The sequence below is a fragment of the Myodes glareolus genome, chromosome 15 (genome assembly GCF_982192425.1).
Source record: "Myodes glareolus chromosome 15, mMyoGla1.1, whole genome shotgun sequence".
Taxonomy (NCBI): Eukaryota; Metazoa; Chordata; class Mammalia; order Rodentia; family Cricetidae; genus Myodes; species Myodes glareolus.
Genome location: NC_142040.1, coordinates 39,214,816 through 39,237,211, shown reverse-complemented (window position 1 = coordinate 39,237,211; position 22,396 = coordinate 39,214,816). Strand labels below are relative to the sequence as shown.

Sequence of the window (22,396 nt, the reverse complement as noted above, 5' to 3'; positions counted from 1 at the left end):
CAGTGAATTCCAGGTTATCAAGGATCTCCTGGACATGGGAAGTATGGGATCCATTGGATGTGAGGTAGCCTCCTTCATCTGCTTCCCCCACTATCTGTCTTCTCAGCCCCACTGAGGACTTATTAGACCATGGAAACATTCAGGAGGTGGAAAATCGAGGCGTCATAAATATGGTACCCAGATGGCCTTGGTAACAACAGACTCCCTTTTTTTATGAAAAATAAACAAACATGGAGGAGTTCTTCCCAGAGAGATCCTTCATCTGGCGAAGGACGGCGATAAAGTCGGAGACCCACATTGGAGCACCAGACTGAGCCCCCTGAGGTCCAAATGAGGAGCAGAAGGAGGAAGAACATGAAAAACGAAATCAGTACTGCGAGGGATGCTATCACCCACTGATACAAGGAAACGGATCTAATGAGAGTTTACCAAGCCCAGTTGGACTGGGACTGAACAAGGACGTGATCTAACCAGATTCTCGGAATTTGGCCGGATTCTCTGACTGTGGCTGGCCTGAAGTCTTTCTGAAAAGCCGTTGACTATGATACTGGGACCTGTTTCCTCTGCATATTCTGGATTTTGGGGATCCAGTCTGTTTGGATACTCACCTTCCTGGACCTGGAGGGAGGGGGGAGGAACTTGAACTTCCCACAGGGCAGGAAACCCTGACTGCCCTAAGGGACGAAGAGGGAGGAGGAGAGGGAGTGGGGGGAGTGGGAGGGTGTTGGGAAGAGGGGCGGAAATGGAAACTTTTATAATTTAATAAAATTTACTTTCAAAAAAAAATAAACAAACATCAGTTCAAAGACTGGAGAATAATTCACATTAAGTTGGGAACACCTGCAGAATGTGTTTCTTTGACATAGGATGTGTCGTGAAGCCATTGCAGGACTCTGCGCACTGTAGCTGGAGGGTACACAGGAGGGCTGTTGTAAACCGGCCCTCCTGTGCAGATGAGTAAGCCTGGGCCTTGAGCCCGTGGCATGCCATTTCAATTTCTGCTTAGCTGACAGGCTCTAAAAGAATCTCAGATCACCCTCCAAGACAGCCATTGCTAATTTTGATTGTGGGTGGGGAGGTTGTTTTTGTCTTTGGAACCAGAAATCGAATTCGTGTGAAGCAATTTTACCCCTGCCACTTAACACTGAAGGACGCAGAGAACAATGCTGATGTGGCCACATGCAAGGACCTGGCTTGTCTAGGTACGCGGAGGACAGAACAATAGCAGGGGCCCGAGATCAGCGAAACAGCTTCCCATCTTGAAGGGTCTAGAACTGCCAAGAAGCTCAGGGTCTCCTTGGTTGACAGTTAAAAATTGACATAAGAAAATAAGAACACGGCTGTTCCTGGATATGGGCTGAGAAGGTTTGTTGTAGATAGGAGGGAGAATTCAGCTAGAGGCATCTAGAAAAGTCCAGACTGAAAAGTTCATAGCCAGCAGATGAACTGGGTCGTGAGAGCAGAGGTGGAGGGGAGAGTGAGTGAGGGTGGGGGAGAGGCCAGGAACATGCTGGGAGACCAAGAAGGCAAGATGCCAGGTTTACATAGGAGAGAGAGGCTGGGAGGAAGAAGCTTAGGGAGGGGGGCAGGGTGAGAAGTTCTGGGAGGAGCCACAGGCACTGAATGGTACTGGGAGAGCTACCAGCATTAGCTTTCATATGTTAAAATAATAATAATGTTCATATGTTAATAATGGCACCTCTGCCATTCGTGTATTATTGTTATCAATTTGCTCTTTAAACCATTCTGATAACTTTATTTCAAAACAATTGATTACTTTTTAAATCCTATATATTTTGTTTTGTTTAATTTCAGATAGTCATCCACAGACCTCACTAGCCGGTGAAAGGTATCCACACTGCAAAACAGGGGTAAGGATCCTTGCTCTCGAGTCTACAGGACATTTTTGGAAGATTCTAAGTGATAAAAAAAAAATCTTATTTTTTAGAGTAGATGCCAGAAATAACTAATGTTACCTAGAAATGTCTGATTTGTGAAATGTATAATCAAGTTAAGTAATAAACAGAGGGGAAAGGATTATTACCGTAAAAATAACATGAATTGTGTGACTTTTTCTTTTTTTTTTTAAAAAAAAGATTTATTTATTACATATACAGTGTTCTGCTTGCATGTATACTTGCAGGCCAGAAGAGGGAACCAGATCTCATTACAGATGGTTGTGAGCTACCATGTGGTTGCTGGGAATTAAACTCAGGACCTCTGGAAGAGCAGTCAGTGCTCTTAACCTCTAAGCCATCTCTCCAGCCCATGACTTTTTCTTGAATTAAAAATTTCAACTTCTTTCTATAATGTGTATTTATATGCAATGTATATATAATGTATACATCATATTAATTAAGATAAATTATTTGTCCATATGCACATAGTTTTAAAAATATTTGTTACTTTAAGGTGTGTGTGTGTGTGTGTGTGTGTGTGTGTGTATGCATGCCAGTGTCTATAGAGGTGGGGGGAATTGATACTCCAGGAGCTGGATTTATAAGTGATTGTGAGTCACCCTGAGAAGAGTGCTGGGAACTAAATATGGGAGTCCTGCAAGAGTAGAACATTCTGTTAACCACATAGCCATCTCTCCAGCAGCACGTGCGTGCACACACACACACATACACAACACACACACACACTTTTTGATATCCACTGGGATGGAGTCAAGGATACAAAGATGGAAGAGACATTGTCACAGGAGTTTGAGGATCAGGGATTGAGGGAGTTAAGGGCTGTTGAGTAGTAACAACTTTACTCCACTTTGAAATATGGTCAGTTTTAGTATAAAGTTTTGTGGTACTTAGAAATGCTATGACATTTTGCCTTTGGTTAGCTGTCAGGTGAGATTTCTGGAGTCAGGATCGATGTCTTCCGATCTTGCTTTTGAGTGCACACTGGCTAGGGTTACACATCTGGAATGCAGAGAATGCAACCAGAGCTGTGACTCAGGTCCAGAACTTCACATCTGGTTTTGCAAGCTGATTTTTTTTTCTCAGAGTACAGTTATAACTGGTATTTGGATTACGAGGCTGCTTCTAAAAATCTACTGCAATGAAACCGTGCATAAGATCCACACTGCATCCTAAATACCACGCATAATGGTGCTTCTTTGGGTGGGTGCACTAAGACTGCTCACCCAGACGCCAACAGCTCATGGCCCCTCTGGATGGGTGTTCTTCCTATGAAAGCTCAGATGAGAGCAGGAGAGGCTGGATTCCAGCAACTCGGTAACTCCCTCTCTCTGAAAAAGACAGGCCTCTCTCTAAACCAGCGATTTTTCTGAGCTCCTCTTAGACTAACTGTGCAAAGGACACCTGAGACCCATCTTGCCTTTCCCACTGTGCGAAGCCCGAGAGTCTGGATAACTTCTAGAGAAGTCACGGTGGAATCAAACAGTGCGGTGAGAACCAAACAGGAAAAAGCAAGCTGATCACTGGACTAGAACAAAGGGTTCAGAAGTGAAGCCACAGACAAACTAGGAGAAAATTTAGCACACTGTAATTAAGTTTCTGAGGGTAGATAGGCACTCTTTAGAGAGAAAAAAAAAAAGGTACCCAAAGCAAAATCAGTACCAGGCAAGAACAATCATCTAGTAAGTACAGTGCACTCACAAGTTTCTGAACATGGCACTATGAAAATATATTTAAAACCCAGCAGAGACAAAAGACTAGCTTTCAGGAGATGTGGAACAACAAGAAAGTGGCAAGCACCCCGTAGATGAACGGAAATCGTGAAAGAAGATCCAGAAAGAGCGTCAAATGCATGGAAGATACAATTTCAAGAGAGGACGGCAAATGAATAAGGGGATAACTAAGCAACACACAGAGGAGGGCTTCCTAGCCTCCTGGTGGGGCTGCAAATGGGCGGTTTGAGAAACAAGTAGGCAGTATGTATCAAACTAAAAACAAACACACTATGACCCAGGAATTATTTTTCTAGAGAAATCCTCCCATAAGGAACTCAAGGAGACTCCTATAAGACCGCGTTTTAGATTAGCGGACTGATGGTAGAAAATCTGGGAGTTAATCTGAATTCCCAGGGGAGTGGTTAAACGGACCAAAGTGTTTTCATTGTGTGGACCACTATGGAGCCATCAAAGGGAATGAACCAGATTTCTACCCATGAACATGGAGAAGGGAGAAAGTAAACTCAAGGAACAACGCATAGAGTGTGATGCCTTCTCTGTGATATTCTGTGCTTTTTCTGAACGTACGGCTAGACGGGGAGGCAAAGTGATTACCTGGAGGCGAAGGTGGTGGGGTGGAATTGGTGAGGGTCTTTCTAATGTTACCTGTAGCAATGAAGTTACTGGACAGAAAGAAAATATGATGATACAAAAACTGAACCTCAGGAGAATTGTATCAAGCCACTGAGCTCACATCGGACGTTTCCTCGACATAAGAACATCACATTCTAGTTTTAGGATGATTTCAGACATTTATTTTTTCCTTTCTTCTTTTCATGACTCTTCACATCTGTGGGCTTCACATCCATGAATTCAACCAAACAAGGATTTAAAAAAATGTGGACATCATACCTGTCTTAATCATGCACGGAGTTTTTTTCTTGTTGTAGAACCATGCAGTATAACAATAATTAACACATGGTTTACATTTCATGAGGTATTGGAAGTAATCTAGAGAAGAGCTGAGGTCCAAGAAAAGAAGAGACACTGCTATAGAAGGCACTTGAACTTCAGATTCTTGATATCCTAAAGAGACTCAGGACTAGTTCCCCATACATACAGAGGGCTGAATATATATTAAACCTACATGCTTAATACAGATGCAGGCAGTATGAAAAACATAGGTGTTAGGAACATAAGTGGAACCATTTTGTGTGACTTAGAATAAGCCTCTAAGTAGTCCTGCTGGATCTTGAGATATAGACCAGTCTGGTCTCAAACTCACAGAGAACCTCCTTCCTCTGCCTCCTGAGTTATTCTGGGAGTAAAGGTGTGCACCACTGTGCCCCTTGGATTTTTTTTAATTAATTTTTTTTCTGAAACAGAGGTCACTTTGCATGAGGAAGAACCAGAGATCTTTGAAAGATTTGTGTTTCCCTCCGCCTCCATGGGAGGAGTAGGGTGATGGGGAACTATGACTTTGCTGGGGACACCAGTCAGCTCAGCTTCAAAGTAGCCAGGGTTACAGGCCTACAAGTGGAATTTGTCTCTAGGGTCTGGATAACTCAATCACCAGACTCTCTTTGGCGGGAGCGGAATTCTGAGGTGGAGGAAGTAATCGGCGGCTTGCTCAGGGTCTAGACATCTCTGGTGTGCTGACACAAGTGTAACCTTTCAAGCACTCGCTTCCCACGTGGGCACAGAGCGGTCAGTGCACACAGCTCCTATCCCATCCCTGGTTCTCCTTTTTAAAGTAGAAGTCTAAGAAGATGCACCGTTACATCCTCTGAGGTTTGGCTTTGGGTCACTGAAGATGTGTGGAGCAAACACGGTGCGTGACCACAAATCAGGGAGATGGTCCGTTTCGAACCCAAGTTTGAATAGGGGCTTTTTGGCGTGGTCATCATGATGGAGGCAGAGGCGTAGACCAGGAGGAAGCTAAGAGGGACTGACTCCTACCTCAGTGTCTGGGACCAGCTGATTTATCAAAACCAGCATAGCGTGACATCTTATGTGTGCGTGTTTAGTATGACAAGACTTTCTCACTATTACCAGCCCTTCTTACTGAAGAGCAACCTAATTGAGCATGTGCTTATATAGAAAGCCCATTAGGAGTCCAGGATTTCAACTGGACTTGGGGCAATTGTAATAGAAATCCTTTGGCTGATGAAAATCAGTACTCATCATTGAACAGCTTGGCATGACTATAATCAGGCCCTAAGATGGTCTGGGGCAGCACTACAGGGTCTGACCTAGAACTCTGTTCAGGGATGGGGGCTGATGGTTCGGACGTCTTCAGCAAGGCTGACTTAGCAACGGGAAGGGAACAACAATTATGATTAACAGGGACTAGTAATGCCGGCCTGGGACTGGTCTGCGTGTCCTCCTAACTCTGAAAGAACACATCTGGAGCCACGGCTTGTGGTTTACGTTTGGGGGACTCAAGAAGACAGGAGAGGGAATACCCAGGGAGAAATGATGAAATTTCAGTCATATGATTAATTCCTCAGTACTTAATGCAAGAAAGCTCCTCCGTAGTAGAAGCTGCCCACACCCCAACTGACAGCACTCTGCCTGGAGGTAGGGAAAGAGAAGCTTGCTTGTGTATAAAAGACGCCTCCTGCCCTCACATGCAGACTGTGGCTGGGGACAGCCTACTCACCTCCGCATCCTGGTGGTTGATCTCACTGAGGCTGGACTGCTGCAGCAGGACGATGAGGAGCCTGTCGGGAGGAACAAGAGAGGCTCACTAGCACTGGCAGTCCTGGGTGCTTAGCATGGGTATCAAAACACAACACGGGGAACCCAGCTGAAGGCTCCCGAATACAATGAGGCTCTTCCCGCCAACCCGAGAGAAAGATCGATGGGACAATGTGGACACAGACAACAGAGAAGCACGTCTGTCTTCTCCAGCTTCTTGCCATCTTGGTGCTGATGGCGACCGAAGGGAGGCAGAGCAGTGAGTCCTTAGCCTCACCCTCTGTCACCTACGTAGTACTTCAATAGCCAAATGCATGTGTGACTTGGCTTTATTCCCTTCGCATAAGCAGAGACAGTGCTTGCGTTTACATCTTGACATCCTAGTAAAACAGGGACCTCTGAGCAGGAGACGACAGGATTCAGTGAGAAGCAAGTCAGCGATTCTCAAGCTCACTGGCCTGGACTTGGCTGACCGAGGTCAACATGCTCTCTGGGAGGAAGAGGCAGGTGACGGCACCGGTCCTAGGGCCAGGTTCTGGAGCCAGATGTTTGAGTTCACACGTCAGACCTGCCAAACTCTGAACTCCAAGGTGAGTTACGTACCTTCTCTCTACCCGAGCACTTCCTGTCTTTAGGGGTAATAAGACCTGGCCTCACAGCTCAGTGTAAGGACCGACTGAGGTAATAAGCCCTAGCAAGCGTGTGGACTGGGACCGAGACACAAAGCTTTATTTCTAGAAACATTCATCCTAGATTTTTGAGCCTTGGCCCCAGCTCGGAACCACAGGGGCATATCTTTTTTGAAACCACAAACAGCTGGATTGCACTCAATGGGTCTTGGAGGAGCCCTGTCATGACAGCTGAAAAGCACCTTTCAGGATGATCTGGTAAACAGCCATGTTTGGAGACCGTTGAGAAAGTGCTGGTCAATGAACTCCCACCATGAGGGCTGAAAAAAATTTAGGCAAAAAGGTTCAAAATGTGTTTTTTTATATAAGAATCATTTGCAAAAATGAAATTGTTTAGTTCTATTCCCTGACCCAGTTTTCCTATCTCTGTGTGTGTCTTCTATATGTTCATGTGTTCCTATGCATGTATGCATTCATGCTTTTGTATGTGGGTCTGTGTATAGGACAGAGTGGACATCAAGTGTCTCCCTTAGTTGCTCGCTCTCTCTCTCTCTCTCTCTCTCTCTCTCTCTCTCTCTCTCTCTCTCTCTCACTGAGCTCAGAGTTGTCCTGTCAGTGATTCCCGAGTTTATCTCATCTCTGTCCCCCTCAGCCCCAAAGCTGGGCTGTAGATTTGAAGTACCTTGATTTTATTTGGTGCTGGGGATCTACACTCAGGCCTTTGTATTTGCATGGGAAGCCCTCCAGTGACCTATCCATCTTCCCAGTCTCTCTGTCCAGTTGTCACTGGGTTTCAGTTTAGATGACATCCCAAACCCTATGTGTTAAATTACTACCAACAAGAGAAGAAAAGGGTGACGGACCAATCCCGCTGCCTTCGTAATAGACATGAAGCAAGGAGAGCTCGAATGAGGATGGGATTCTCCTTATTTGCCACAGACGTGAAATGGCTTTGGAAGCCTGGGTTTGAATCTAGTTTCTCCACTGTTTTCTGGGGGAGCTAAGCTGCTGCTGGGGGCCTAATTCTTGCCTCACTGCGGAGTGACGTTCCGCGGAGAGAAGAATTCAGTGTCTATGGCAGACTGAGAATTCCTTGCACAGAGATTTGTAGGAATGGGCTAAGACTGAGAAGTTCGTCTCCTTTACGGTTTCTGAATTCTAGACTCATTCCTTTACCAGGTAGGAAGTCATTATAAAAATAACTGAGACCAGGTATAGTGGTAGCGTTTGTCTTTTAATCCCAGCACTCTGGAGGCAGAGGCAGACGGATCTCTGAGTTCAGGGCCAGCCGAGTATACAAAGCAAGTTCTAGGATAGCTAGGGCTATACAGAGAAACCCTGTCTCAAAAAAACCAAAACAACAACAAACAAAAACAATTCAACTGGGGTAATACTTTTTGTTTCTAATAGTCTCACCTCTGGTTGCTCTATGGGTAGAGTGGGGCTGAAGTGGTGACTGTCTCTTCTCTCTGTCTTTCTTCAGAAGCCACTTTTTTATCTCCAGTGGGTGCAGAATTAGAAGCGTGGGGGGGGGGTGTCGAGATATGAACGAGGTGTGGTTCTCAGCTTTCTAATGCTGCAACTCTGACACAGTTGGTTTCTCGTCGCGCCGTCCCGACCACCATAAAACTATTCCGTGGCTATTTCTTAACTGTAATTTTGCTACTGTTACAAATCATAGTGTAAAAATCTGATTTACAGGATATCTGATTTGCAAGTCCTATGAAAGGGTCGTTGGCTCCCTAAAAGGTCGCGACTCACAGGTTGAGAATTCTTGAGCTAAGGGCAGTGTTACTCCCTCAGCTAGCCCCAAGGTATATGGGCTCCTTGGTGCTCAGACAGGTTTTCTTTCCTCTCTGGATCCAGTGGAGAGAGATAGAAAGTGAGACTCAGAGAAGATTTCAATAGGGGTAAATAGAGAGAGTTCCCATGCAGCAACCTGGGTGGGCCCCCAAGGCTGTGGGATGAATTCCTTTCTCTTCTGGGCTTCTCAAATTCTTTGTCTCTGCAATCCCTGGCTCGGGACCTTTGAGGATGACATCAACCAAGTCTCCACAGTAATGACATTGTTGTTTAGTTAGTGGGAGCATCTCAGGGAGGAGGGGCAGAGTCAGATTGGCTTTTGGCAACCATTCTGGGGTGGTAACATCTTTCTGCTCTTTTGGAGAACACGATTTTGTCTTTGTTTTAGTATCTTGATGTGTACCCCAGGCTGACTTTGAACTCCTAGGTAGCACAGGCTGGCATCAAACCTGTGATTCTCCATCCTTTCTCAACTTGGGATAACAGGCATGTGCTGTGCTAGGTGAAGAGAGAGCACCGTCTCTTGCCCATTTCCTTGGATTTTCCTCAGTTGCTACCTTTTGGAATCCCCCATCTTCTACATCTGAAGAATTAATTTATGCTGTCTAACTATTTGATTCTGAAATCTTCAAGACTTATAGGCTTTCAACCCTGGACACAGATATCCAGATGAAGAGCACCCCTGCCCCCCTGCCTCCCCTCAGTGTTTCTGTGATTCAGCCTGAACGAGAGACAAGGTTCCACTATGTAGCCTGGTGACCCTTGCTATTCTGTGGTGTGGAGATCAAGTGGTTTAGTCCCCATCTACCCCAACTCTGGATCTCTTGCTGGCCTCAGTCTGATTTTTCTCCTAGAGTTCCGGTGTGATGCTGCGATGGCCAGAAACATTCTTTCCACCATCCCTGCTGGAACCTGTTCAATCTGCCTTCAGATCTCAGAGCAAAAGTTCCAGACCACTACATACCAGGCTCCAGGACAGCAAACAAGGATCCCCAGCAGGTACCTTCTTTCCTCACCTGGGCCATGATTGAGTACTGAGAATACAGAGGCTTGCTATAAGAATCAATACCCGCTTATTACCAACTAGCCTGGGGCCTTGGACAAGTTATAACACTCCAAGGACCATTTTTTTTTTCTTATCTGTGAAACAAAAAACATGCTTCTCATTCCTAAAGATTTGCTACAATTTTTAGTTGAATCAACACTTAGTAAACACTTAGAATAGCTTTTATGTGCCCCCTCCCAACTTCTCTATAATGGTTCATTTGCTGGGTCTGGTCTTCTCTGGATCATCCCTGATCGCCCTCAGGTGATTCAGGTGGCAGGAGGGATCAGCAAGAGAAGTCTTAGGAGCAGCTGACTTCTGCAATCTGTTTTGTTGACCCCGTAGGCTCCCAGCCCTGCAGCTCAATGATGGCAGCGAATGGGAATGACCCTCCAAGCCAGTCATCTCCCCTTCCTGTCCCTAAGGCTGTTTGCATGCAAGGGTGGTACATAATGAAATATTCACACCAGGTTAGAGCATTAGGAGCCAAAGGACCCCAAGATAGTGAGCCAGGAAACCTGGCTGTAGTCAAGAGTGATGAAAAGAGGCAGGACTGCTGGCGCTGCGGCAGGGAAAAATGAGAAAAAGAAAGAAAAGGGGGAAATCTGTTACCATGGAGACCACGAAGAAATCCTTCAGAGAGCCCAGTGACCTCTTTCAGAGAAAATTGCTATTTGCCTTTCAGGACAAATGTGTACAGGGCTGTACAAACACAACTCTGTGAATTTGGGACTTTGTCCTAATGATCCTGTCCCCTCTTTCACTCAGGCACCCTCTGAATGTCCCAGCCAAGGGTACAAGAAAAGCATGGGGCGCTGAAAGGGAGAAAACCTGGACCTGCTGAGAAGCAAAGAGTTCCTAGCAGGCACAGGACTTGTGGGATGAAGCCTGGGCTCCTCTATGCTCTAACGTGTAAAACACTTTTCCCTGTGTCTGCTCCAGTCTGCACTTCCCTTGGCCTTAGCTGAGGATGTGGATCCCAAGTGATGGGCGAGCCTTAATCTCTTTACAGGCTAAGGGCAGAATTCGAATGTCCCTCTAGATTACTTAAAAGCAGCTTCAGTTTGAGGCTTCCCTCTCAAGAACCCCCAGTGAGTGTCACATGGGAGGAGTCTGCCGTTTGGAAACCTGAGGGTCAGCAGATTTTCAAGCCAGAGCAAACATCTGTGCACAAGGCCTCCAGGTGGCTGTTCATTCTACTTACTAATATGAAGACTCTGCAGATGGACCCGTGCTCACAAAAGTTGCAAAGTGAGCGTCTGGGGGAATGGAACGGCCTGAGATTCTGACGACCAATGGCGGTCTGTTCCCTTGAGTCTACACTTGTTGGGGGGGGGGGGGTGGATATGAGTGTTTCTATCCCAGAATCCTTTGCAATAAATACTGCTATGGGGCTGTGTACACAAACAGCTATGTGTTTGGACATACCCTTTGCAGACCTGTGTGTGCCCAAGTGGGAACTGGTAGGGTGGCAATTAGTGGGTCCTATTCTTTAATCCCAGCATGTGATATTCATGTCTGTCTATTTTCTACTATCACCATTAATATCACACTCACCATTAATATCAGTTTTCTGAACGCAATGCAGTAGACACTGTGTTCAGTAACTTTAATACGCTACCCTCTATTTCTGCCTTTCTCCTGATTAAGGGAAGAATTGCATTCCGTTTACTTTCTAGAAAAGAAACTTATCTGAGCCTTCACATAGTGTCTTGTCCAAGACAGAGTGGTGGATCAGATAAAGCCAGATTCAAGTTTTGTCTGTAGCTGCTCTTGACCTCTCTCAACCCAACAGGGATTTTAAGTGGGTTTTGGCTGCACGAATAAAAACAAGATGAGTGAAGAAATTTGCCAGAGAAAACAAGGGCAGGAGATGGAAGACACGGTGCACAGTCCTGTGTGTGTCAGAGGTAGGTTTCAAACTGAGTTTTGAATTTTCTAGGCACAGATAGGGAGGCCCAGGACCACAATATTTCTATAATACAAATTCCAACTATTTGCTCTCGAGAAGCAGAGCAATCCCTCCCTTAGTGAAACTTTTTCTCTGTGGTTTCTTATATAGGATTTTAAAAGATGTTGTAATGAATAAAATATGACCTGATCATGAGCCAGTGACTTTTGTAAGGCTGTTTCTCATAAGGCCTGGCAACACAGGCCAAGGGCTTATTGATAAAATATGATTATTGCAATAAATTCTGCAGGGCTCACAACAGGGGCTCTCAAGAAGACAGCAGACCCAACAGGCAGGTAGGTTTTCTTCATGTATGCACCAGTTAGTTAGTGTCCACTGCCTCAGTTTCTCTTCTGAGAACTGGGGATAAAAGTATTACATATTGTATAAGAAGAGTGGTATGTTAAACGGGACCTAGAAAGCACCAAGAATTTCATTCAGGGCATTACCTATAATAACCAATATCAACTGGGTGGTGGTGTCACACACCTTTAATCCCAGCTCTCAGGAGGCAGAGGCAGGGCATCTCCAAGTTTGAGGCCAGCCTGGTGTACAGAGCAAGTTCCAGGACAGCCAGAGCTACACAGAGAAACCTTGTCTCAAAAAGATAAATTAAAATTTAAAAAATACCACCCTCCTTCTCATCAACATCATCTTCCTCTTCTTCGCCATTGTCATTGTTTGCTATGAGTTTAATTCAGACCTAAATGTTTGCTAAGCCAGTCTAAGGCTATACCTAAATATGGGCTGGTTAAACAGCTCAGTGGGTAAACACGCTTTCTTCTAAGTCTGAGGACCTAAGTTTGATCCCTGGAACTCATGTGGGGGAAGGAGAGAATTAACATTTATAAGTTACCCCCTGGCTTCACACGTATGTCATGGTGTACACTCACACATGAGTACACACACAAAGTAAACAAATGATTTCTTTAAAAGTTATGTCCATTTAAGAAACCAGGCTCATGTGCTTCGCGGGAGAGACTCTGCTTCTCAGTGCAGTTGCAGGGTTGGGAGCTGCCTACACAACCAGATAAAGTCTGCGCGGTAGTTTGAATGCAATTAGCCCTCAAACTCAGAAAGCGGCACTATTGGAGGTGTGGCCTTGTTGAAGGAAGCGTCACTGTGTGTGCAGGCTTTGAGGTCTCTTGCTTAAGCTTCGCTCAGCATTCCAGTCCACTTCCTGTTGCCATCTGATCAACATGTAGCCAGCATATGACTGCCTGCACATTTCCATGCTCCCTGCCAGGAGGATAATAGACTGAACCTCTGAAACTGTAAGCGAGCCACATGAGTTAAATGTTTTCCTTATAAGAGCTGCCATGGTCTGGGTGTCTCTTCACAGCAATAGAAACCCTAACTAAGACAGTTGTTTTTTTCAGGAAGCAATGCCAAGTGCACACTGATGCTCAAACAGGGTTCCTCCCACTGCCGTGACAAAGCTTGGCTTGCTTAGCCTCTTCAAACGCCTAATGCAGACGTAACTTTTCTCGTATAACAACCACAAAGTACCTCACAATTATTATTTTTTATTAATTTACTTCCAAAAGGAAGTCTTTAGGATGAGCTGCTTCCCAGAGAGTCTGCAAGTAATTCAACTAACTAATTTGTTGTCTATGGTTGTTAAGGGTTTGACCCCATCCATTTTGAAGAAGATTCAGTAGCACAAAATATTGCTTTCAAAATAGTTAATCACAGCTTTGCTTCTCAATAGTTGAGTAGCAGAATTTTACCATTCAGAATCGTCTATAAGAAGAAACCTGTTACCTTTGACACAGAAGGATGTCTACTTTTCTGGATTCAGCTCACCAGAAGATGCTAGCTAGATCATTTGGGACAATATCCAGAGACCAAGAAGCCTCAACTCACCAGAGGAAACTGGCTTGGTCATTAGGGATAATATCCAGAGACAAGGAAGCCTCAAGACTTTGCTTTCAAAGTTCCAGCTATGTGGGGTAGATCCTGGAGTATCTAGAGACACTGCTGTATATAGTATGTGGGGGGATAGATCCTGGAGTATCTAGAGACACCGTCGTATACAGTATGTTGGATAGATTCTGGAGTATCTAGAGACACCACTGTATATAGTATGTGTGTGGGGGGGTAGATCCTGGAGTATCTAGAGACACTGCTGTATATAGTATGTGGGGGGATAGATCCTGGAGTATCTAGAGACACCGTCGTATACAGTATGTTGGATAGATTCTGGAGTATCTAGAGATACCACTGTATATAGTATGTGTGTGTGGGGGTAGATCCTGGAGTATCTAGAGACACCACTGTATATAGTAGTGTGTGTGTGGGTAGATCCTGGAGTATCTAGAGACACCGCTGTATATAGTATGTGGATAGATCTTGGAGTATCTAGAGATACTGCTGTATACAGTATGTGTGAGGGGGTAGATCCTGGAGTATCTAGAGACACCGTCGTATACAGTATGTTGGATAGATTCTGGAGTATCTAGAGACACCACTGTATATAGTATGTGCATAGATCCCGGAGTATCTAGAGACACTGCTGTATACAGTATGTGGAATAGATCCTGGATCTTGGAATATCTAGAGACACCACTATGTAGTAAGTCCACAGAGTGGGTGGTGGTGGCTCATACCTTTCATCCCAGCACTTGGGTGCCAGAAGCAAAGACCTGTATTTTGAGACCTGTATTTTGTTTACGCCATCTTAAGTTCACACGTTAAATAGGATATTCACCTTTGTAGGGCAAGTTTGGGGCCTAGGAAATTAACCTAGTGAGACCTGCAGGCCCCAGGCTTGAGAAGCAATTAGCATTTCCTTTGTTAGTTAACAGTCAGAGACCTCAGGACTTCCTTATCAGCTAGGGATGTCTCCAGACCTGAATTCCAGCATCCTACCCCCCCCCCCAAGCCTGTTTTCTATATAACAGCTCCTGAGAAATAAAGGCGACAGCTTGATCAGAAAGCCTGACCTGCTGTCATTTCTCGTGTCTCCTGCCCCTTCATTCCTACTCTCCGGGGCGAATTCAGTTCTCTTGATGTCCCGCTGGTCGGGACACTTGGGGGCAGGGAGGAGGCAGAAGCTGGAAAATCTGAGTTCAAGGCCAGCCTGGTTTGCAGAGTGACTTCCAGGGCAGCCAGGGCTACACAGAGAAGCCCCATCTTTAAAAAAAACCAAAATCCAGAAACCACACAAACAAATAAACAAATAAAAGAGAAGAAAAGTCCATACAGAAGAGGACATATACTTGGATCTGTTTTCAACTAATCATTTCAGAGGTTGAACCTGGCTGACCCATGTGATTTTGATTGAGAAGGTGCAGAGGGTGAGGACTGAGAGAGCTTTTCATCCAAATCTGAGTTCCCAGTTCACGGACTGGCATCACCAAAGGCAGATAACTTCTCCGCCCAGGACTGAGCGGGGGTTCACTCTATACAACTGTGTATAAATGACCAGTTCTTGTCAATGGAAAAAGAACATACGTGAATGGTGATGTTTACCTGAAGTTTTGTAAGAACGAGCAAGGCATTTCTTTGCTCCTCTTTGTCCATTACCAGGCCAAGGGAAGGACATTCTGTGACCATTCAGGCTGCTAGTTACATGATGGGAGATGCTCAGGTCCCTGGATCACGGTGCGGAGGGGAGCCAGCCCTCCCCCAGCAACACCTACATTGGGACTGTGATATGTCTGAGAACTAAAACTCAAGAGGGAAGCACTCAAGTTTTGAGTTTTATTTCCTGTAATAACTATAATTACTCTAACTTAAGTAGGCATTTATCTTTCAGAATAAGTAGCTTTTAAAATTACTCAAGAGAAGCAGATAAAGTCAGTTAAGTTCAGTAATCAAGGCAGAATGATTCTTAGAAGGTATGTTGTTTTCAAACTTATTTTCTCAAGATCACTCCTGCAGAAGCAGCTTACTTTTGTAACTAAATATTTGTGCAAGTTGTCTTTAAAATCATTCCCTCTTCTCCCTCTTCTTCCCTCCTCTCTTCTTTCTCCCCTCTCTCCTCTCCTCCTTCCCTCCCCTCCCTCTTCCTTTTCTTAAAACAAACCATCCCTTTCCCTATGACGATTACTGATAGTTAATGGTCTGGGCTTGCTCTTTCATTTCTAACCTTCCTTGCTTCATCAGGCTCTGGGTAAGTTCTGTTTTGTCTGGATAGAGTCCAAGATAGCAAACGTCAAGCCTCAGGAACAGTCCCGGGATTTCCCAAGCCTTTTACTTTCTATAAAAGTGACTGAAATGAAGAAATCCTGTTATCCCCCCCTGCCTGGAGAAAGTTTTCACCTTTTCAGAATCAGAGAGCTTCATCCAGATCTTCATTCTGGCCCTGGGCGCTGAGGGTGAGGCACACAGCATATTCCCCATCCCCATCCCACCCCTACTCGCGTTGCTGGCCAGGCCTGGGACTAGGAGATGCTCAATTACTATTAAAGGCATGTTGCATGCACAGAGGTGAAGGAAGAGTCAAGCAGCAGCATTGCTGTCTGTAGCAGGAAATGCTATCATCAGTTCTGCTGTAGGGGTTTGCAAAATGATGGAGACAGCGCCAGTTCGACACTGAGGAATGAGGAACTCACTGGATCAGGCACCTTCCCCTTGGTTTCTCAATTGTCTTACCAAATTGTGACCTCCTCAATCATTGACTTTCTTTGAGTAAATCCTTTCACACCGACTCCATGTGTATACCAGCCTGGTTTTCTCTCTAGTGCCCTGAACTTCTGCCTCAGGATCCTGTACCCCTACAACTCCTAGACTCAGGCTGTACAGTCCGTTTGGACAGTAAGCATACTGACACATCACAGTGGTTTTAGCTTATATGATTTTCTGCAAAGCGCTTGTCGTTATTGGAAAGTATCTTGTTCCTTTGTTTACTAGTGAGCCACTAGATTCCTTCACGACAGCGTCCACTCTGGGACATCAGAAATTGTCTTATTTATTGTGGCATTGTTAGGGACTAAAATTCCGCTTCATAATGAAGTCCTGATAATAGCTCCTGAGTTAATAAATGACTGCTAGAATGGATGAATGAATTTATGGATTCTAATGACGAAAAGTAGACTTTCTCCCAAAATAAAAGACTATGAGGAAAGCATTTCAGATGTAAGAGGGAAGCAAGATCAGAGTTTAAGACGACTCTAGAGCATTGTGTTGAGGTCCTCTCTGCGAAATGGGTAAGTTTCCTTTTTATCAGTCACAGAGGGGTGGGTTCCACGCCTTCCTTGTGCAAGCTGGGTCTTTTCCATCTGGCGTATGTGTTGCTTACCTCACATCGGGCTCTGCGGTGGCAGCATGCAGTGGCAGGCGGCCATTTTTATCTGGGATGTTGTGCTTGGCACCATTTCTGAGCAGACTCACACAGCCTTCAAGCCAGCCCTGAAAGGCAGCAGCGACAGCAACATTATATAAGGCAACCTCACATAACACGGGTCAAGCTTTCTGTAGGTGTGTAGGTGTGTGTGTGTGTGTGTGTGTGTGTGTGTGTTGTTGTTGTTGTTGTTTTGGCCACTTCTTTAATTTGGCTAAAAGCTTGTTTAAGTGGAAACCTTTAAAGACCACAGTTCTAACTCAGGCACCAGAGCAGAGAGCTGAAGTCTGAGAGTCCCCAGGTTTTCTGTCTGATTGCTGCCTTTCACATGCAGGTTGATGCAGGTGCTCTTGCCTTTCCCTTTCATTTCCAGGACCCCTTGCTGGGATTCAGCTGCAACAATTAGGCTACCCCAAAGATAGCACGTGACAGGGAGTAGTCACCTGCTCTGGCATGTGGCTTAGTTCTGCATGATACACAGCACCTGTCCAACTTGGATGACAACGTCCACATCTAAAAGCTGGATTCCTATACCACTTCTGAGTCCCAGCCTGCATGCTCAGCCTGTCTCCCATGTCTAAAGTGTAGGTCTTGGCTCTTTATCATCTCATGCCCTGTTTCTAATAACCCTGAAACATGAGAGGGCCGGGCCTGCTTGTTTGTGTTTCTGTCCTGCCCGGCCCCCCAGCTGTTTAGTCCCAGAGAAAAATCAATCACACAGGAGATCTCTATAAGTTATAATGCTGATTGGCCCATTAGGTCAGGCTACTTATTAGCTAACTCTCACATCTTGATTAACCCATTTTTCTGATCTATGTTAGCCATGTGGCTCAGTACCTTTTTCAGTGGGGCAGCTCACATCCTGCTGCTTCAGTGATCTGGGAAGGAGTGGGAGGAATCAGCTTCCTCCTCCCCAGAATTCTCCTGCTCTCCTTGCATCATTTCCACTTCCTGTTTGGTTTTCCGACCTATACCTCCTGCCTGGCCAATCAGCGTTTATTTAAAACATGACTGACAGAATACAGACAATTCTCCTGCACCATAACCCGAAGGACAGCATCTTGCTTATTTGAGTCAGTCTCATCCCAGTGCTTAAACACACAACTCACACACCCTGCCGATAGCTGCAGTTCTAATGCTGGCATCCTGACTCTCTAAGGTGAACACACACGAGCATTCCCCAAGGGATACACATCGCAAGGTTTTATGCACCTACAAGTCTCTTAGGAGGCTGTGTGAATTCCCTGCACCCTATTTGTACCAGCTGAAACTTGATATTATCACCTTGCTGGTCAGTACACCCAGCAGGATCTTTATTTTTGTAGTATTATAAATAGGTATACAGTATTCTGTCTGCAGGTTTGCCTGCATGCCAATAGAGGACGTCAGATCTGATTATAGATGGTTGTGAACCACCATGTGGTTGCTGGGTATTGAACTCTGGATCTGTGGAAGTCAGTGCTCTTAATCTCCGAGCCATCTCTCTAGCCTCTTTTTTTTTTTCTACTATCTTATTTGAAGGACATTAGTAACCTGAGACTAGCCCTGCCCAGATTTACACTGCTTTCTTAATTGATACTTCTCTAGCTGACCCAGCCTAGCTGATACTCAAGCTTGGTTGTCTTTGCTAAGCAGAAAGTCTCCTACATTTATCTTCAACCTTTGGGCTACACAACTACTTATAAACAGACAAATAAGTAGATGAAACTCTTATTGAGAAGAATAATGTGATAACCTTTTATTCAAAAGCAGTTTCTAGCCTTCCTCCACGTGTATATCAAGCCTTGAGATGTCCCAGTGAGCTGAGACAAATGAAGATTCTCTCCCTTAGTATGACAGTATTGGAAGCACCAAAACCTAAAGAGTTAATAAGCTTCCTGAAGAAAGAATCATATGAACAAAATCTTGTGGTTTTGAAGCATCTAGACAATATCTGCCAACAAGGAGCACATCCAAACTCCCAGCTGAGCCAGGCATGGAGATGCAGACCTAGAATCCTAGAGGTTATCAGCAAGAGGATCAGGAGTTAAGGGTCATCCTCTGCTACATAGTGACTCTGAAGACATCCTGGACTACATGAGATCCTGCCACAAAAATCAAAACTAAAAACATCCATGGGCTGTAATACCAAATAAGGTTCTGTAGAACTGGCCAGCAATGTCTGTCTCAATAGAAACAAATATTTGTGGGGAGGCATTGTTAGTATTGACTCATAGTTTACTAATATATTAAATCTATTTCTATTTGCTAATGTCCAAGTCATCAAGTTCTCTGCTTAAAAGAAAAAAAAAATTGATCCTAGGACCCAAAAGCTAGGCATGCTGTGCAAACTTCATAATTGCCCAAGATTTTACATATGGTTTTTCAAAAAGCAGATCTTTTGGTGGGGTAAGCTTCGAAACATCTAAAATATTTTGCAATTCTTCCTGGAACTCAATGTGTGTGTGAGGTTTCCTTCATTCTTTTTTTCTTTTCGTTCTTCTTCAGAAAAGAAATTTAGAAATCAGTGAAGACATTTGAAAGCCTTGATACCATTTGGAGGCAACAGATGAACACCATACTACTGTGTTAGCCGACCTCACCATTGCCTTCAGCTGTGAGAAGCTGAAGTTACTGTTTTTTACTATACCTCAAAAATCAAGACAGAGGAACAAAAAGGTGAAGAGATTTGCCCAAGGCCACATATCAACAAATGTCTTTGTACCCTGAGTTAAGAATCAGTTTCTAAGCGCCTTTTTTGCCAAGGTTCTCTTAATGATCAAATCTAGACATCGCTGGATTTCACAGCGACCCTCCTCTTCCCAGAGCCTCAGCATCCAGGGATGGGTCCAGACTAGACCTCACCCAGAAGCCAGCACAGTTCAGAAGGCCGTCCTATCTTGGGTCACTTCTCTCACACAGCCCTTAGGGATGGGAAGAGTTGCCTGCAAAGGTGTCACCAGGCAACAATCCATCTTGGCCCTTATAACTGATGTTTGGAGAGAACTTCCTTCCAGTCCTTTCAAGTTTGGAAATTTAGAGTTCTAAAAGACATACAATTTGTTTCCACCGTCTTCATTGAGTCTAATGGCGGTCAACTTTACACAGCATTTCTGCCCCTTTCCTTTGCTCCTTAATCCAGATGTTTTCTTTTCTTTATCTCAGATACAAAAAAAGTGTGTAACAAGAGCAGTGATGATGGCATGTGCTACAAAGGGAGGGGACGGTGAGCGTGGCCATACATCCGTCTGAGATATGCTGACTCACTCAGCTAGGACACGCAGAGCAGTGGTCTTCAAACTCAGGTGGACACAGATGTTTCCAGGGAGGTTGGTCTAACCTGCAGGCTCCCTTCCTCCCTGCCCCCATGCTATCCAAGGAACATCTAATGAAGGAAACCTTAGTATACCTCAGAACACGCCTTCCAAGCAAGACCTCTATGGGATATTGATCCAAGAAGTCTGTGGACCACACTTCAAAATATCCTGCCTCGATTTGTCTGTGGGTCCCAGGGAAAGGAAAAAATTAAAAAGTGGCCTCTGGAGAAAATCTCTGTGGGAATTGAGCAATGCATCATTGTAAGCTCTGTGGGAATTGTGGCAGGAAAGGGGTGGTGTGTTTGGGGAAGGGAAGTGCTTTATTTCAGTGGGGCACCCTAGGAGGCCTGGTTGGGGGTGAATCCACCACTACCAAGTGGCAGCAGTAGTGAATGCCAGAGGCAAGATGCGAGAGGACGGTGGCCACATTGCTGGAAAGGAAGAAAAGCAAGCAAGTTTCCCTCATGTGGTGGGTAGGGCTTGTTTCACACGGGTTTAAGCCATGTGACCCCAGAAGAATCAGAAAGAGCAAGTGAGAGGAGGGGGCTAGAGGAGTTTCCATGAGTCTCAACCATGGCTTGCTTCAATGTTGGGCAATGCTGAACCGAAACCCTGAGTGTGAGGAATGACATTACAGTTTCTAATGTGAGCACTAGCTAGGAACTGAGCCCTTCCCTTGGTGTTGCCCTGTGATCCTGGCTTATTCCCTACACCCTAGTCCTCTTATTCTTCCCAGCTCCCGTCATTTCTCACGTTCTTCACTCCGGAGCGTCCCCTCAGTTCCCCCCATCTAATCCCACCCCATAGATGTTAGCTGGATCTTGAAATCACTACCACTGTCTCTGGGTTATTTGTGGCAGCCTTCTTAAAAATACTCAGAAGGGGCCGGAAGCGTGAAATTCTGATGCCGAGATAGAAGAGAACAAGTCGCTGGGGGTCACACCAGCTCTCCCTTAGCTTGTGAAGGATCTGTGCGAGCCCTAAGGATGAGCGAAGCTGAAAGTTCTACTCGCCTACTGCAACAATGCATGAGCACCTTTCTTTGAGTTGAATCCACACGACATCTGTAGGTCCCTTGCTCTATAGCCCCATCAACAAACATAAATTCCTACCAGGTAGGTTGCCAGGCACAAACTGGTGCGTCCGTGTGCGTCCTGGGTATTAATGTTGGCGCCCATCTTCAACAGCAGTTTCACCGTGTCTACTTGACGTCCGGAAACCGCATGCATCAAGGGCGTGCATCCTGGAACGAGGCATTTCAACAGCCTTTACAAACGTTTAACTTTTGAGGTTTAGAGCAGACCATTTGCCTAGCCATCTACTTTGCTTTCCTGCAGCACAAATCCAGCTGCTGGATGCTGTGGGTCTGAGATGGAGATGATGGTAGCATCTGCTTGCATAAGTGTTGGGTTTGCGTCTAACCTCCCTCCCCTTAGTTGTCTATAATTCTCCCTCTCCTCCTGCTCCATTGTCTGAAATAGTCGGTGGATCAAAACAGTTTGGGCAGATGATCAGAACTGGCCGTTGTGGCCTCAGGGATGTGAGTAACTCCGGATATACCAGGTAAGTTTATCCCCCCTAAGCTGAGGTAGTGAAGAATCTGGAAGAGTGGCTTTTGGTCCACTCAGGCAAACAGCTTCAGCACACATTGTCAGGCTGTGGGTGGAAAAGCTGGGTGGTAGCCTTGGGCTTCACAAATTCTTAGTAGGAATCCAACTCACTGAATTCTTCTCTTTCTGAATCAATACAGCCAAAAGCATTTTGTTTTTTAGTGTGCTTTCTTTCTGAATAAAAATAGAGATGAATGAATCCATTTTATTTAACTTTGTGGGGCTGGAACAAGCAAGGAATGTCACATTCCTTCAGTCCAAGGGGCCAAGCGTAGAGCCAACTCATTGACGAACTGACATGTGCTTAGATTCTATTGAGATGGTGGTTCTCTTCCAGATAAACCCAGCAGCTGTGGTCCCCAGAGAGGGCTGCAGTTCTCACTGAACACGGCAGCTGGCGATCCAGCAACCCTCTTTTCTGAGATCCTTTGCAGACATTCATTC

General features: G+C 45.2%; 1 protein-coding gene and 1 long non-coding RNA gene across 4 annotated transcripts in view; one reads left to right on the top strand and one right to left on the bottom strand.

Moving 5' to 3' along the window:
* Positions 1-22,396, bottom strand: part of Ankrd55 (ankyrin repeat domain 55) — a 101,828-nt gene that overhangs the window by 45,514 nt on the left and 33,918 nt on the right. For both annotated transcript variants that reach the window (XM_048443013.3, XM_048443014.3), the window contains exons 4-6: positions 21,455-21,585; positions 17,005-17,114; positions 6,294-6,354 (exon numbers count right to left, since the gene is read on the bottom strand). In XM_048443013.3, coding sequence (XP_048298970.1) covers positions 6,294-6,354; positions 17,005-17,114; positions 21,455-21,585 — 302 coding nt within the window. The remainder of the gene's footprint in view (positions 1-6,293; positions 6,355-17,004; positions 17,115-21,454; positions 21,586-22,396) is intronic.
* LOC125406171 (uncharacterized) lies at positions 6,350-22,151 on the top strand. Of its 2 annotated transcripts, none has more exons than XR_007233836.3 (3): positions 6,350-6,921; positions 9,618-9,762; positions 19,534-22,151. It is a non-coding gene; the product is annotated as an uncharacterized LOC125406171 (long non-coding RNA). The 2 variants fall into 2 exon arrangements; XR_007233835.3 differs by lacking the exon at positions 19,534-22,151 and adding an exon at positions 10,577-14,723.